The sequence below is a fragment of the Zootoca vivipara genome, chromosome 13 (assembly GCF_963506605.1).
Source record: "Zootoca vivipara chromosome 13, rZooViv1.1, whole genome shotgun sequence".
Lineage (NCBI taxonomy): Eukaryota > Metazoa > Chordata > Lepidosauria > Squamata > Lacertidae > Zootoca > Zootoca vivipara.
In genome coordinates, this window is record NC_083288.1 from 20603518 (window position 1) to 20618654 (window position 15137).

Sequence of the window (15137 nt, forward strand, 5' to 3'; positions counted from 1 at the left end):
AATGACCAAAGGGTAAAAAAAAAAAGATAAAAATAAAAGATAAAAGTAAGCACCAGCTTTGAAGGTCTATGTGTGCTCAGATCTTGGACCTTCTTCAGGCAAAGAAAACATAAGGGATGTTCACCATGGGCCCAGCAATTGGTAGTTATTCTAAGCCAGGCATCCCCAACCTGTGGCCCTCCAGATGTTTTGGCCTACAACTCCCATGATCCCTAGCTAACAGGACCAGTGGTCAGGGAAGATGGGAATTGTAGTCCAAAACATCTGGAGGGCTGAAGTTTGGGGATGCCTGTTCTAAGCCAAAGGGCTGCAGCCTTTTGCCCTTGCTTGGTTGACAGAACACTATGCCTGCTGTTCTTCTGTGTTGGATAACTGTTCTCAGGAACCCTAGAAGGGAGAATTCCAGTACTGAATTTGGGTCTGACCCTTGACCCTGAAGTCATTGACTAGCTGGATGCAGAGGAGTGGTTAGAGGCACCAGCTGTCAAATCCCCAGGAGAAACCCCCCCCCCAGGGAAGAAGGCTCAGAGCCAGGGGTTGGTGGTGGGATGCTGATGAGTGGTCAGAGGGAGAAGAAGGAGCAGATGGGAGGAGGAGGCGCCGGAAGCTGAAGAGGCAACAGGGTTTAGTGAGCAGGAAGAGGCAGTGGCAGAGAGTTGTTCAGACTCAGAGGCAAGACAGGATGTGGGGCCAGGATACAAAGATGAGGCAAGCTGTGTAAGAATACAGGGAGTCTTCCCCTCCTGCTGTGACTAGCTCCTCTCACCCTGATCTCCCAGAGTACAGAGAAATTAAGAGGGTGGAGCAAAGAAGGGCAAGGTGCCAGAGCTTTAGGCTTCTAGAGAAGGAATCAGGGTAGAGTGGTGGGAAGGTGGGGACCTTTAGTCCTCACAACTGCCTCATTGGGGTAAGACCTACTGAGAAGAGTTGCTGTGATCACTAGGCATGTGCTGTTTTGGTTTCTTTGAATAAAGAGTTAACTTCACTGACACTGTTATTTTTTTATTGCTGACCTACTCGTGACTCTGGCTCCTGATACGCAGCCTAGCCCTGGAGGTTTCCCCACAACCAGGCCTAGAACCAATAGCTGGCATCTTTGGGAGCTGTTAATGGCATGCTCCCAATGCAACCATTGCCCTAGGTCGATTTCCCATCAATCTTTCAATAAAGACTGCATCTGCCATTATATTTGCTCATAGCATTCTGAACTGACACTACGTCACTCCACAGCATTGTGGGCACTTACAGTGGCATACTTCAGGGTACATCAGAGAAGAGCCAATAAACATGGAAACAGATAGGTAGGGATAAACCAGAGTATCCACCAATGGGGGGGCACCAGAGATCCCCCTCAAACCAAGAACCAGTTCTTGCCCACAATAAGCTTTTAGAGGCTGCTGCTCAATTCCCAATCATGTGAATCCATCTAACATATTGTCTGCTCTCTTCCTCCCTGTTTTGCTGTTTATTGCTTTGGTCGTTTTCATGACCAAAGTTTTGATTTTTGTAGTGTCTGTAAATCTAATGGTAAAACCACAAGGGCTGGTCATATGTGGATTCATTTTGACGTGGTGCTGGCTGGGGCTGATAGGAGTTGAAGTTCAAAACATATAGAAGGCACCAGGTTGAGGAAAACTGTGTTAAAAGAATTGCTTAATAGTTCTGATGAAGTCCTCATCTATTCTTGGTTAGTTGACTAGATGGGAGGCCTCCCAGAAACCCCTCTATGTACTGCCAAGGGCTCCTTAGAGGATGATCATGATGCAGACCTAGCAAATAAATGAACAATATTGAGAAACTCAAAAGAAGAATGCAATGGGAAGTCCTCTTGCATAAGCTCCATTGAAATGTGTGTGAGATTTGCTGAATTTTCTGCTAGATTGTAGCCCCTTTCTGGTCTCCCTCACATTGAAAGTGTACCTATTGTACATATTATCCTTCAGGTTTCACCCTAAACACATGTGCTATTTCTAGAGACCTGTTATGCTCTAAATAGTGTCCTCATGGCTGCAAACGGGTACTGTGGCATGCCCATAGCACACAGTTCAAAGCTGGAGGAAAGAGTTCTTGATATATTCAGAAATTGCAGAGAAGCCGTTGGTGTTTGGTAGTATTGTTTTTAAAACAAACGATTTTTTATTGTAGTCACTCAGTGTGCTGATTGTAGATATGGGTGCTCCTGAAGAACAACCAAGTGAGGTCCGAAACATTCTCCACATTCTCTAAATGGGGTCCCTTGGCTTAGATCTCCCAGAGCAAGCTTGAATGTAATATGCATGGCCTGTGCCATTTTAGAGGTGATTCCTGCTGTCTCTGCCACAAGTAGAAAAAGGTCTGCCAGGTTCAAGAGATGGTTGAGGGTTGGCAGCAGCACTCTTTTAGTTTGGTCAGCCTGAAAAAACTGACCTAACCCTTCCACTGTTCAGCGAAGGATGAGCAACCCTGTATTTTCCATTTACTCTCTTTATCACATCATAGCATTGCCTGGAAGGATATTAATCGAGCTTTGATTGTTCAATTATTGTTAGGTTTCCCCCCCACTCTACTTTTCTGTGTGTGTGCATTTTTTTTAAAGTCATTGTAATAAGTTAACATTTACGGTTCTCCACAGACTTTTTAAAGTCATTGTAATAAGTTAACATTTACGGTTCTCCACAGATCCACAGAGCAGGCAAGGGGTGGGTGTGGGGTGGGTGGGAAGGCACTCTCAATAATTTATTTTAAAATCAATGCTAATGAGGTTGTGTCTCGTCATTGGCCTGAGTTTTACAATCAAGCCTGATTTATTTAGAAAAGATCTTTGGTGCCACTTTCCCATCTAACGGTGGGGGTGGAACAGGGCAGGGAGAGCTGTTTCTGTGACCCTCCAACTTCAGATCCAATTCTAAATTCACAGAGGGATGAACTGACCAGGTTTGCATTGATTTGAATGGAGAGTAAGAGACAGCTGTGCCCTAGACAAAGTGGTGGTGGGGAGAAGCTTTGGCTTCCAGAAAGTGCAGCATGGCAGGTTGTCTGGCACACTTTGCACTAATTCTATGATATCGGCAAAAGATCTGTTTCTGAGTCTGACCAGCTTTGCATCTGACCTTCTGTCAGATATCTTGTTTTACTTACTGAAAACTAGAGTTCTGTGCCCCAGAGGCGCTGGATTTCATACTAGAACCAGAATTGTCTCCCGGGTTTAAATTTCCTTATGTTAAACAAACAAATAAATGAGAACCAGAATTCGGCCTCCCAAGTGTTTCAGTTTTCATTTTTAGACCTTGAGACTTCAAACACAGGCTGGTAACATTTTGATGGGACTGAATGGAGCTGCTCTTGGTCTTAAGTGGCCCATGAAAGTGATACCTTAATGATGGGCATCAAACAAGTTAAGTGGAATAATGTTTGTGCACAGAAACATACACACCTTCAGTTACTGCTGGGGAAGAACCATTTCTTCATGCCAACACAGCTTTTATCTTGAGGATACAGTACAGATGTCTATTTGCTAAGTGATAAAATACCAGCTTGTCTTCCCATGTGATGGGGAGAATTTTTTTGCCACACATCTGCACTTGATCAGCAATCTAGGAAAGAGGCAGCATGATAATTCGGCTTACTGTCCTTGGTGGGATCATACAGACAACTAGCTTACCAAGTGGTTCAATTAATCCTGTGTTAAGTTATCACTTGGCAAATGATAACTATCTGTGTTTGGCCTCTGTATTCCTGTTAGTCTCTTAACCCATACTGCCTTCTGGAATGCATTCCCCACTTCTGCTAAGTCTGTCCTTCCGCATCCATACGCATACAGCCCTCCTCCCTTTTCCTCTTCCCATGGCCTCCATCATCTCCTGACAGTGTGTTTCATTCATTGTCTTCTCTTTAGTGAGACCGGAGATACTTGTCAAAGCTAAGGAAGCTTTCCTGCTTGTGTTATGCTTATAAAGTGCCATGTAAATTTATGACGCTATAACAAGTGATTGCTATTACTGCCTTAAATAACAATTGATAGGTTTATGGGGCATATTTTAAAATACTACCTCCCTCTGCTAGCAGGTGATAACCCATTTTCCTATTCTATATGTTAAGCTTTTGCATGTACAGTAGGTTGTTGTTCCCAGACAGCATAGGGATGAGTGCTGACTCTAACGTTGCTGTACTGACATGTTGCCACTGAAATTTTCTTCTATATGGTCAGGGATCCACGTGGCTGTGGTAACATCTGAAATCAGCTTCCCATGTGGCTTGCCCAAACTGCCTGATAAGTAGCCAGGTGGTCATGTGATCAGGAAATATGGCACTTAAATGGGTTCTTAACCACGCCAAGCCAAGTGCAAATGCAGACAATGTCACAGTCAAATGGGGAACTCAAGTATGCAGAAGTGAGTTTTGGCAGCAGTGACACCTGAATTAGGCCATTGGATCACTTCACCCATAACATTTGTACGTAGTGTTGGCATTAATATAATATATGTTAATATGTGGCTTTGGTAGGAAAGAGGTAGGAAAGCTGTTTTCTCCAAAACTTGCTTTAGGGCAGAAGATACTTGTTAATTCCAATGCAGTGAAGCTACGCTCAAACTACCACCAGATGTAGTGCTAAGTAGCATTTTGCTATCCTAATATTGCCCCCTTTTTTGTAGAAGTAGATGCTAAGGCAGAGTCATGGCACAAATTATGCCCTGGTGTTCTGGAGCAGATAAGTCAGTTACCAAGTGCTTTGTTCCATTGGTTTTTTTAGAAACATCCCCCCTCCACATGCAAATAGTGATGGGCAGTCACAGATGTTTATATTTGTTTTGTGGTTATTTTTAAAGCTTTCTTGGCTCTAAAATCCATATTATAATTTTGCAAAATTAGTTTTCTGGCAGAGACTGCTAGATTTACTTCACTTCTTATCTCATTGTAGATGATGAACTTGGTTTGTCCACTTCAGATGGCAGAGAAGATGCTGGAAGCATGGAGAAGACAGGTAAAAGATAAACTATCAGTTTAGAACAGCTTTCGAATCCTAATTCAGCATGCATAACATCATCGCTGCCATCACCACCATAATTGCAAGGTGTACACCAAAGAAACAAAACCATGTTTGGACACACATATATTATACAGGTCCACACACAATAAAGCAAAATTTGGATGCAGCTCCTTGTCAATTATATACTTGAGGACAAACTTGGGTCTGCTGCAACATTATATATAGAACGACCCTGAGTCAGCCTTCTTTTACTTTCTTCCTTGCAGTAAGAACCACAGGCAACCCAAGCTGACGGTGCTTGACTGAAATTGCCATAGATACAGTACAACTTTCAAACATGAATCATATTCAGTATTGGTGGCCCTTGAGCTTGTTAATTTTCTAAGGGTTTGGGAGGCTACAATGTGTTACTCAGCTAGGCACCGTATCTTTCTCTCAAATCTAAAAAAGAGAGAAACATTTAGAGTGTCATTTCTTTCTAACAATTACTAGCCTTTGTTAGATTCAGGTAGGCAGCTGTGTTGGTCTGACGCAGTCGAAATAAATAAAAAAATAAATTGTCCAGTAGCACCTTAGAGACCAACTAAGTTTGGTAGTTAAAGTGTAAATTCTCTTTCCCTAACATCCTTAGTATACACTTAGTATACACCCTTCCCCTAGCATCCTTAAAAGTGCACCTACCGTATGTTTGGGGGGGTGATATATAGACATGCTGACATGTAATCAATCAATCAATCAATCAATCAATCAAAAAACCTGGATCATTGTGTATGTGTGTGCCATACCACATACATTAGTTGACACTCCTGTCTTGTAGCTCTGCTGGAGTGGAGTCCTTGCAGGAAAAGAATCTAAAGGAATCTCAGAGAAGGCAAGTCCAGTGGGCCACCTCCATGCCATCCAGGGGAATGCAGTTGTGGGAATTTTACTCCTTATGCTGATCTTCATCAAGCAGTCCAAAATTTATCCTTCACCATCCCTACAAAGCAAAGCACATAACCTGATGGTGAGGAGAAAACACACCTTTCCTTGGCCATCAGTCCAAATTAAGCAAATTGAACAGATATAGAATTTCTTAATCCCAAGATAGGAAATTGGCCTTTCGTAGTGTAAAATTCAAAAACTAAAGATGAAAGAGGCATACTGCACAACACTCCTTCATCCTTAAATCTGTAGTGGGTTAAGATTGACATATCAAGGATGTTTACTTCTATCAGGCTGCCTAATTTAGCATCCATTGGCTGTCGTTTCCCCCCCCCCCCCAAGTGCAAATGCTTTGAATATTCCTACTTCCCTCACTTCCCTCACCCCTCCTTGTTCAGGAAACAGGTACCAAAAAGTCTTTTGAGAAGGAGCCAGGCTCGTAAAACTTAGGCAACAGATGGGCGGAGGGGAAAGAGAATTGTCAGGAGTGAGGAAAGCAAAAGAGGAAAAGCTTATGGAAAAAAACGAAGGAGGAGATGGATACAGACCCTGTAACAAAACAAAGGCAGGGTGAAAGGAGAGTCACAGTTACCAGTGCCAAGAGGAAAGGAGAACAGGGAAGTTCTGTAGACTGGAAAGTTTGCCTTCTCAATCATTACTTCCAGCCAGCCCACCACAGGCAGCCTGTTCTTCTAGACTCCTCAAGCACCTTCATTTCCACCCTTGCTTTTTCCTTGAGAATTGAAGCCATGCAGGATCTGAGCAGAAAACCTGTTTCCTGGATCAGTCCTGTCCCACCTACCTACCAGCCCACTTGCTTCACTCTCTGTTGGAATGTATGGGCCCAGTTCAGGAAAGAAGCACTTAGGCAGAGCTGCTTTGAGCTTCCTGCAGTTCTGGGAGTTGTCTTTTTGTGTGCAGCGCAGGAAACAGCAGTGTTCTAGTAAACTGTATTTTGTCAAGGCCACTAAGATGGTATTCCCATCTCCAACATTTTAGAAGCATCTTAGAAGAAGCACTATTGCAGCACTTATTTCCTAAGGAAATACTGGGGCTTACATTCCCCAGAAGCTATGGCATGTGAGCAAGAAATTCTGCCCCTTAAGCTGAGATGTGTGATGAAGATTGGCTGTGGTTTCCTCTGTAAAAGAGCAGATTCACTCTTCACATGCTCAGTAGTGGATGCTCTGTATGATTGCTTTATATTTTCCATAGCTGAATGCTGGCACTGAAAACAGTTCTTGGAGCTCAGCTCTTCCTTAAAATAAATCCTACACTATTGAATTCAGCTAAAAATGCTTGGTTACAAAGAAATCTCTCTCTCTCTCTCTCTCTCTCTCTCTCTCTCTCTCTCTCTCTCTCTCCCCATTTTAAAAATGATTTTAATGATTTCTAACTAATATGCTTTTATTGTTGCTTTATTTTATTATATTCATGTAAATCACTATTAAGTGAAGGGAGGGGCATTCTATAAGTAAATTATTACAATCATTTTATTTTATTTTGGACCAAATGTTTCCTTAACAATGGCTTCCTTAATATACAGATCTTAGCTATTTAGCAGCTCTGTTTTTTTAACTTGTGAAGGACAATGTATATTAGGGAGCTCTGCGTTGATCTAGCAATTTTCCACTGAAGTTTCTGCTGAGGGCGCTTTTCAACTAGCTTGCTAGTGTTACCTAAAGCAGGGTTATCCAGATGCTGTTAGACTCCACATACTACCAACTGCAGCCAATGTGGCGTATAGTTAGGGATGGTGGGAGTTTGCTCTCATATTGCTTCCACACTAGCTGTTGTGTGTGCAATTGCAACCAGTACTGTATATTCCTGCGTATAAGACTACTTTTTAACCCAGGAAAATATTTTCAAAAGTCGGGGGTCGTCTTATACGCTTATTTCTTATACAGCGAGTATATCCCAAACTCTATATTTTAACTGGAAAAGTTGAGGGGTCGTCTTATACGCCCAGTCGTCTTATACGCCGGAATATACGGGTAATTAAAGCCTCCTCCTTATGGAAGCAGGAACTAATATAAAAGGCAATTTATTGTTAATGCTATGACCACACTAAACAGAAGACAATTTTAAAAAGAGGAGGAAGCTGTTAATTAAAGTTGCAGGAGACTTTTGCTTAATGGACTTAAGGAATATTCATGGTGTAGCAGTCGTTGGCATGGATGTGTCACACTTGGGAATGATTTGGGCAGAGATGAAGCTTTAGACTGGAAATGCTAGGGCATCTTGCAGAGGATCTGAGGGCAAATGATTCAGGGTAGCGCTAAATGCATTTTGGGGTGCAGAGATGTGCAGACTCCTTATCCAGGCTGCTCGCATAGCTCTGTGTTACGTAAGGAAGTGGGAACCAGGAATCAACGGCAGCCTCCTGGGGAAGCCTGAAATAATATGAAGCTGACTAAGACATACACAAATGTGGTGGGGGTGGGAGAAAGATTAAAATTCAAAACAAGAGGGAGAAAAACTAGTTTGACTATTGAATCTTCCCATCTATGGTTGCCTAGTGATAAGCCCCATGCTTGCTTCTCTCTTTAGATGAGAAGCTCTGAGCCCTGAGCAATTTTTTAATTTTCTACATGATCTCCTTTACTCTCCTCCCTGTTTTGTGTCTTACCCCCTGTTCCCTTTTCAATATCTCACACAAAAGAAGTAGACCTACTTTCTTTCATGTACTGTTGCTGAGATTTGTGTTCTCCCTGCTCTGCCGTTACTCATTTCAACAAATTTAGGTAATCTAAAATTGACCACACTAATTTAGAGGGTTTCTTATGGTGATGTCCCTTACATCCAAATAATAAAGCTTTCCCGCCCTCCTCCTCGTGTGGGCCTTCTATTCTGTATCACAGGGAGGACTCCATTGGTGTCATACAGTACACCCTAAATTTTGAGCAAGAGAAAGCAATTGGGGAAGGGGGCTGGCATAAGATCCTGAGCCATAAAAGCACAAGGGTTTAGCTGTCGAAATCCTGTCACTGAAATGGAAGGTGAAACCTCCTTGAAAAACTATCAGGCTATTAATGCATACATTTAGGCAGAGACAGGTACCTTTTCTTTTCATTAGCACCCTAATGAAAAACTCTTGAAGGCTACATTCAAATAGTGAGTGGGAGCAGACTTGCAGACAATCACACACTTTTAACAAAAATCTCACAAAATCTCTCTCTCTCTCTCTCTCTCTCTCTCTCTCACACACACACACACACACACACACACAAACACACACACAGCTATTTCTCATTGAAATGGAGGCATGTATAATTGTAGTAGAGACTTTCAGATCATTTCCATTCATAATGCACAGACCATACAATAAAAGGAAAATAACACAGGTAGCTTTAAAAGACCAAATTTCATTTGAATATCTTAATTAGCCGTCAGAGGCCATGATAAAAATTAAGCTTCTAAGACGCAGTTTAAAATTAACAAGGAATGAGGTGTCTCTGATTTGAAATCAAATTTGATAAGTGGGGTTGGAGTCACTGCTGAAAAGGCCCTGTAATTCTTAGTAATTGAAGTTTCATCCTCCATTTTCTCCATAAACATTTTAAAAAACATTTTTAAGTGTGTAGTAACACACCTGCATCTCTCCCGACTGTGCAAAAAGAGCTCAGCAATCCAAGGAGAAATATGCAGACATGAACGCACAGCTGAACTACAACTCTGCCTTATAGCTAGTCAAAGCCTCAAACAGCGAAATGCCATTGCATCCTGAAGATTACATGTGTGTAATCTCCAACATGCATGGATGATTTTTTTGCCTATCTGCAAACTGCAGACTCAATCATCATGCAACTGGAGATTTTCTTACTTCCTAAGGCAGATCTCCTTGCAGAAGAAGGAGCTATAATTGCACACCTTACAAAGCAAACTACAACGAGGGACTTGTCCCCTTCATTGTAATGGTAATGAAAGCTCTGACTCCTGCCTCTCTCCTTTCTGGTCCCTTCACCCTTTTGCCCCTGTTGAACTGTTGCCCACCTGTCAGCTGTTGAGTAAACACAGCTGTGCAGGGGTAAAGAAAGTATAGCTCCCCACTGTACAGCTGATGGGAAAGAGGGAACTCAGAGGGCTGGATGAAACCTGCCTACAGAGCCAGCCCCCCTCCCCTTTGAGTATCAGATGCACTCTTAATTTTCCTGAGACATTTGATTTTTGAAACCAAGTCCCTCCTGCTTATGGGTTCAGTGATAACCCTGAAAACTTGTCCACCCTCTCTTAGCATAGCAGAAATGGAATCAATTGTTCAAAACGAACATATATGTGGAAACCTGTACGAAACCTGTGGATGGGCTACTATGCCCACCATCACTGTGCCCATTGGCCATGCTGGTGAGGCTGATGGGAGTTGGGAGTTCACAACATCTGGAGGGCCACGGGTTCCTTATCACTGCTCTAGGTTTATTCTGGTTGCAGAATTGCTGTTATCTTGATACAGAATTTGGTTACAGTATGAGAGAATGCTGACAGCCAGCCTGCCCAAGGCAAGAGGGTTGAGTTGCAGCATTGCCTTAGCCAAACCTTCCCATTGCCCCACGCCACACCACCCTTATCAAATAGGAAAGGGACCTGTAAGTCAGCACGATGCAAAGGCATCTCCCCAATTCCCCCAAATGCCCTTTTGCTTATTTAGTGAACCTAAGACAGGCCACACTCATCCATAAGCATCCTTGCTGATGTAGGAAGCTTGCATGCAACAGATATATACAGTCAACTTGGAGGGACTCATAAGCATCCTCCAACCACTGCCAGTTGAGGTGAACATCAGTGAACTTAAGCCCCAGGTGCAGCATTTTTGGGATAAATTACCAAAATCTGACTTCCCCATAAATTGCTGCCAAAGGAGAAATCAAGTCTGCCTTGCAGCTATTAGTATGAATACTATAATCTATTCTTAACACTCTCTTCTCTCTCTCTCTCTACAAGGACTCAGAAGAAAGTATGTGAATTACTATCAAGGTCTGTGGGATTGTGCTGGTGGCCATCCAGATGAGCTGTCATTTCAGCGAGGAGATTTGATATACATCCTCAGCAAGGTATGTGTAGACACGGCTTTACCTCCACAGCCTCCAGGCAATGAGTTCTATCCCTCCAAGAAAAAGAAATCAACTTCTCTAACATAACGGGTACATCTCAAAGCTGTGGGGAGAAAGGTTCAGACTCGCTTTCTCCACATGATCAGCCAAACTGTGATCTAACATCATTTTAGTGCCTCTGTGATACTTCTTCGGTACTTTATTGATACCAGTAGTGTGATACCCTGCTTGCACATAATTCCACCACCCCCTTTATTAGATTTGCTAAGGCAGAGGTTATCTTGCAGCGTAAGAGATGCTGTGCTGCTATTAGTTTAATTTCTGAGTAGATGTACATGCCAGTGCAGTAGAGGGGAAGTGTGCGGCCTCCGAAAGGCTACAGGAATGCACACATCTTTGCTATGGCAGGAAGCCTTGCTGGTGTTACCAGGTCTGGTCAGGTCCCGGATCAAATGGGGCAAGGCAATTCAAGAGTTGCAGATGCACCAATAGCTTTGAGTAAGTAACTCACATATACAGAGACTAAAAGCAAACTGAACTTCTTCCCCTAACCTGCCTCTCCCAGGCCCCACTCCATTGTGGAGAACTAGGGTCCCTAAAGGGTCAATCCTGTAGCCATCCTTATACTCTCCTAGCTTCCTGCCTGTTGTGCTTCCTGCACCATTGGATCACTTGGGTCCTGTGAGAGACATTGGGCCCCTATGGCTCTGGCCCTGCAAGCTCTGCCTGGTTCTATATGTGGTTGTTCTCTAGGCTCTTGTCTGTCAGCCCCAGGCCCAGTGGTCCTCTGTTCAGCAGCAGGCTTAGAGCCTGGTCTGGCTCTTTAGGTGATGTATCTGCAGCCTCCAGCTCTGTGTATGGATTGCTGTTGGACTCCAGGGTCATAACAACTTTTTATTTGTAAGTCACTAAATGCTGCTCTGGTTTCGCCAGAAGCGGCTTAGTCATGCTGGCCACATGACCCATAAAAACTGTCTGTGGACAAACGTCGGCTCCCTCGGCCTGTAAAGCGAGATGAGCGCCGCAACCCCAGAGTCATTCATTACCGGACTTAACCGTCAGGGGTCCTTTACCTTTACCTTTTTTAATAAACATATAGTGTTGGGGAGTGTGTGGTGAGATTCTTTTATCTGCCATGAGGATTAAAGATCAGTAAATTCATTAATGGTGTGATTGATAGGTGTAGCAGGGATGCTGAGGGAGAAGCTTGTCTCCAAGGGTGCATTCTCAGTTCACAAAGACAAGTAGAATTTGCTGGTGTGCATGACCATCCTCTTTCAGTGTGCTAAATTCCCCCCACCCAACACAAAACCCTTGACAACTTACAGAGGTTCTGTTGCAGACACAAAGGGTTTCCTTGACAGACAAGTCAATCTGGAAAGGTCCCCTGAAGCTGGAAAAATGTGAAAACCACGGATCTAAGTAATCATTCCGCCTTCTTTCTCTTCACCCCGACCTCCCAACTCCATCTCCCTCCCTAGCCCAGAGAGTTGCTTTTGGAAATTCTTCCATCCTTTTATGTTTACTTGCCTCACAGCAAAGTTTGTCTAGAAAATAGCTTGAGCATGTGTGTAATCACTCAAGAATTGCAAGGGTAATTGAGTTGCTTGGTCAGGTGTGATGTAGGGGTGAGGGGAGCAAAGGAAGGAAGGCAGGGAGAGTGTGGGGATGTGAAGTACTTTCTTTGCCACAAATGTGCAAGTGAATACATCGGCTGATTTATAAATGTGCAGATGAATAAATTGGCATAAGCAGTGGTCCAGCGTTAGGCCAGGTGATCCAGAGACACGGGTGTAATCAAAACCAGGCAAGAATCCGGATTTAAGGGAGCAATCGGGGAAAGGGAGCAGGAGCTTATACAGTCTTTTCATACTAGATGAGTTGCTGGGACTGAGGGCTGTAGCTAGGTTTATAGGTTCTGGTGGCATTAGATTGGTCAGTAGGGATTAGCTGATCAGATGCTCAGAGATGCTGGTGCTGCAGGATAAATGGCATCCTCAGTCTCACATTAGATACAGAGTACTGGTGGTACAGGAGGGTAAGGCACCAGAACTTGGGCTTCTGAAGAGTCCTTTCCCACTGTATGATTCTTTGATTCTAGGCCACAGGGCTTATTCCTTTGAGAAGTTCTTGTGTGCATTGCAATTAACAGGACATGGACAACAGCATGGTAATGCTCTTGCACATCTCCCTTTTCTTACAGTAAAGTTTGTGCAGGATAATTTCCTGGAAGTAATGCACACATTACATTTTAGTTTTAAGTCAACTTCAGACACATTTCTTTGTACCAAATCAACCAAATCTTTTCTGACATGTTTTAAAGGGAGGTGCTGGCATGAAAATGTAGCAGGGAACTATAGCATTACAGAAAAGACATCTACTTTGGAACTACAAAGCACTTTGCAGCGTGACTGGTTTTGTCGCACTGGGCGCTGAGCCTTGGGGATCCCACAACTATGATTTAGAAAGGCGTGTGAGAGACAGCCGGGTGCTGAATTTTGGTGTTGCACAGGGCGCCACTGAAATTTGAGACCCCAAAGTCCACCACTGTTTTCCATGGCTCCCAGTTTTCTGGGGGTGTTGAGTGGAGATGCTGGGTTTGATGGGCCAGCATAGAAAACATACCACAGATAGAATAGTCACATCACCTTGCATCTTGTTATAACCTACCCTGATGTCTTGGGACAAAGTGTTGGATGCAAGTCTGAAAAATAAATAAAATAATTAAATATTCTCACACAGGCTTTTCCATTCAAATCAGTTCAGACATTCATTTTCATCAAGCAGTGAGAAATAAAATGTTTACATAAGTGGTGGGGGATTGGATCCAACCGGTGAATCATATTCTGGCCTCCTCCACCAGCCACTTTGTGAGTGGGTAGGTCATCAGGTGACAACTTCGGAGGGGCTTATTGTCCGTGCTAGTCTGCTGATTGGCACTATCATCAAACTCCACTTGCCAAGAAGTCATTGGAACGTGCATTTTAAGCATCCAGTTGTTCCTTTGCAGTTGTGTCTTTAACTGCTCCATCTCTGATGTTATCTTGGGATGCAATTAAGCTTGCAGGCCAGAGGTTCCCCATTGCTAATTTCCCTACATCTATGAACCATCCCTAATACATGTATGCAATTTAAAATGATTTTCACTACCAAATAAATGTGTTGCAAATTGTATTTGGGGACACACATTATGATAGGTTTATGTATTATTTTCAGAACAGAACCAGTCAACACAACCAACACCATGTCCCAGTTAATGTCATCCCAACCTAGAAGAGAGTTGACTTGTTAAGTTTGAAATAGAAAAGGGATGAGGAATCAGACTTTGACTGGACAGCCCTTCAAATAGATGACAGGCCTTTGTACAGTAGAACACATGGCCATCCTAATTAAGAGGGTTTTTATTAACATTAATGTCATATACATTATATGCCAAATAATTGTGATAATTCAGGTTTTTTTCATTTTCAAACTATTGCTACCTCTTGGTTCCACCCAACTAGACATTATGAACATATAATGGTTTTCCAGACTAAGACATGATTTGGAATATTGTTGTTCATTGGATTTCTCACCAAATTTTGCAATACAGTTCTCAACAAACATACCAATATACATATTTTAGGATAAAATATAAATCAAATGCATATTTAAATACACATTTTGTGCTAAAATACATATTTAAATACAAACTCTGCACAGGTTTTTTTATTTCAAAGATTCACAGATTAATGTAGAAATTGGACAGAAGAGGCTTATGAATGACCACATGGGATATTGACACAGACAGTAAATAGAATAATCTGCCCATCCCTATTTGTGCAGTAATTAAGATTTGTAATCACTTCTTTGGGTCTACCTCGGACTACCCCTTCAAAATAATTTAGTAATGTCACCACGGCAGTTCTTGGCATTTCTATATCCATTTTTTATTACCCATATGTATGCGAGAATGTTACATTTTCTAGAATATACCATTCCCATTTGTTTAAGGCCTTCCACATTAATACAGTGGTACTTTGGGTTACAAACGCTTCAGGTTACAAACACTCCAGGTTACAGACTCTGCTAACCCAGAAATAGGACCTCGGGTTCAGAACTTTTCTTCAGGATGAGAACAGAAATCGTGCTCTGGCGATGCAGCAGCAGCAGCAGCAGGAGGTCCCATTAGCTAAAGTGGTACCTCAGGTTAAGAACAG

At 42.8% G+C, this 15137-nt stretch overlaps 1 protein-coding gene across 1 annotated transcript in view; it reads left to right on the top strand.

Moving 5' to 3' along the window:
- The window catches only part of SKAP1 (src kinase associated phosphoprotein 1), a 293527-nt gene that overhangs the window by 237787 nt on the left and 40603 nt on the right, over positions 1 to 15137 (top strand). The window contains exons 9-10 of the mRNA XM_035134221.2: positions 4898 to 4960; positions 10829 to 10938. Of these exons, the coding sequence (XP_034990112.1) occupies positions 4898 to 4960; positions 10829 to 10938 (173 nt within the window). The remainder of the gene's footprint in view (positions 1 to 4897; positions 4961 to 10828; positions 10939 to 15137) is intronic.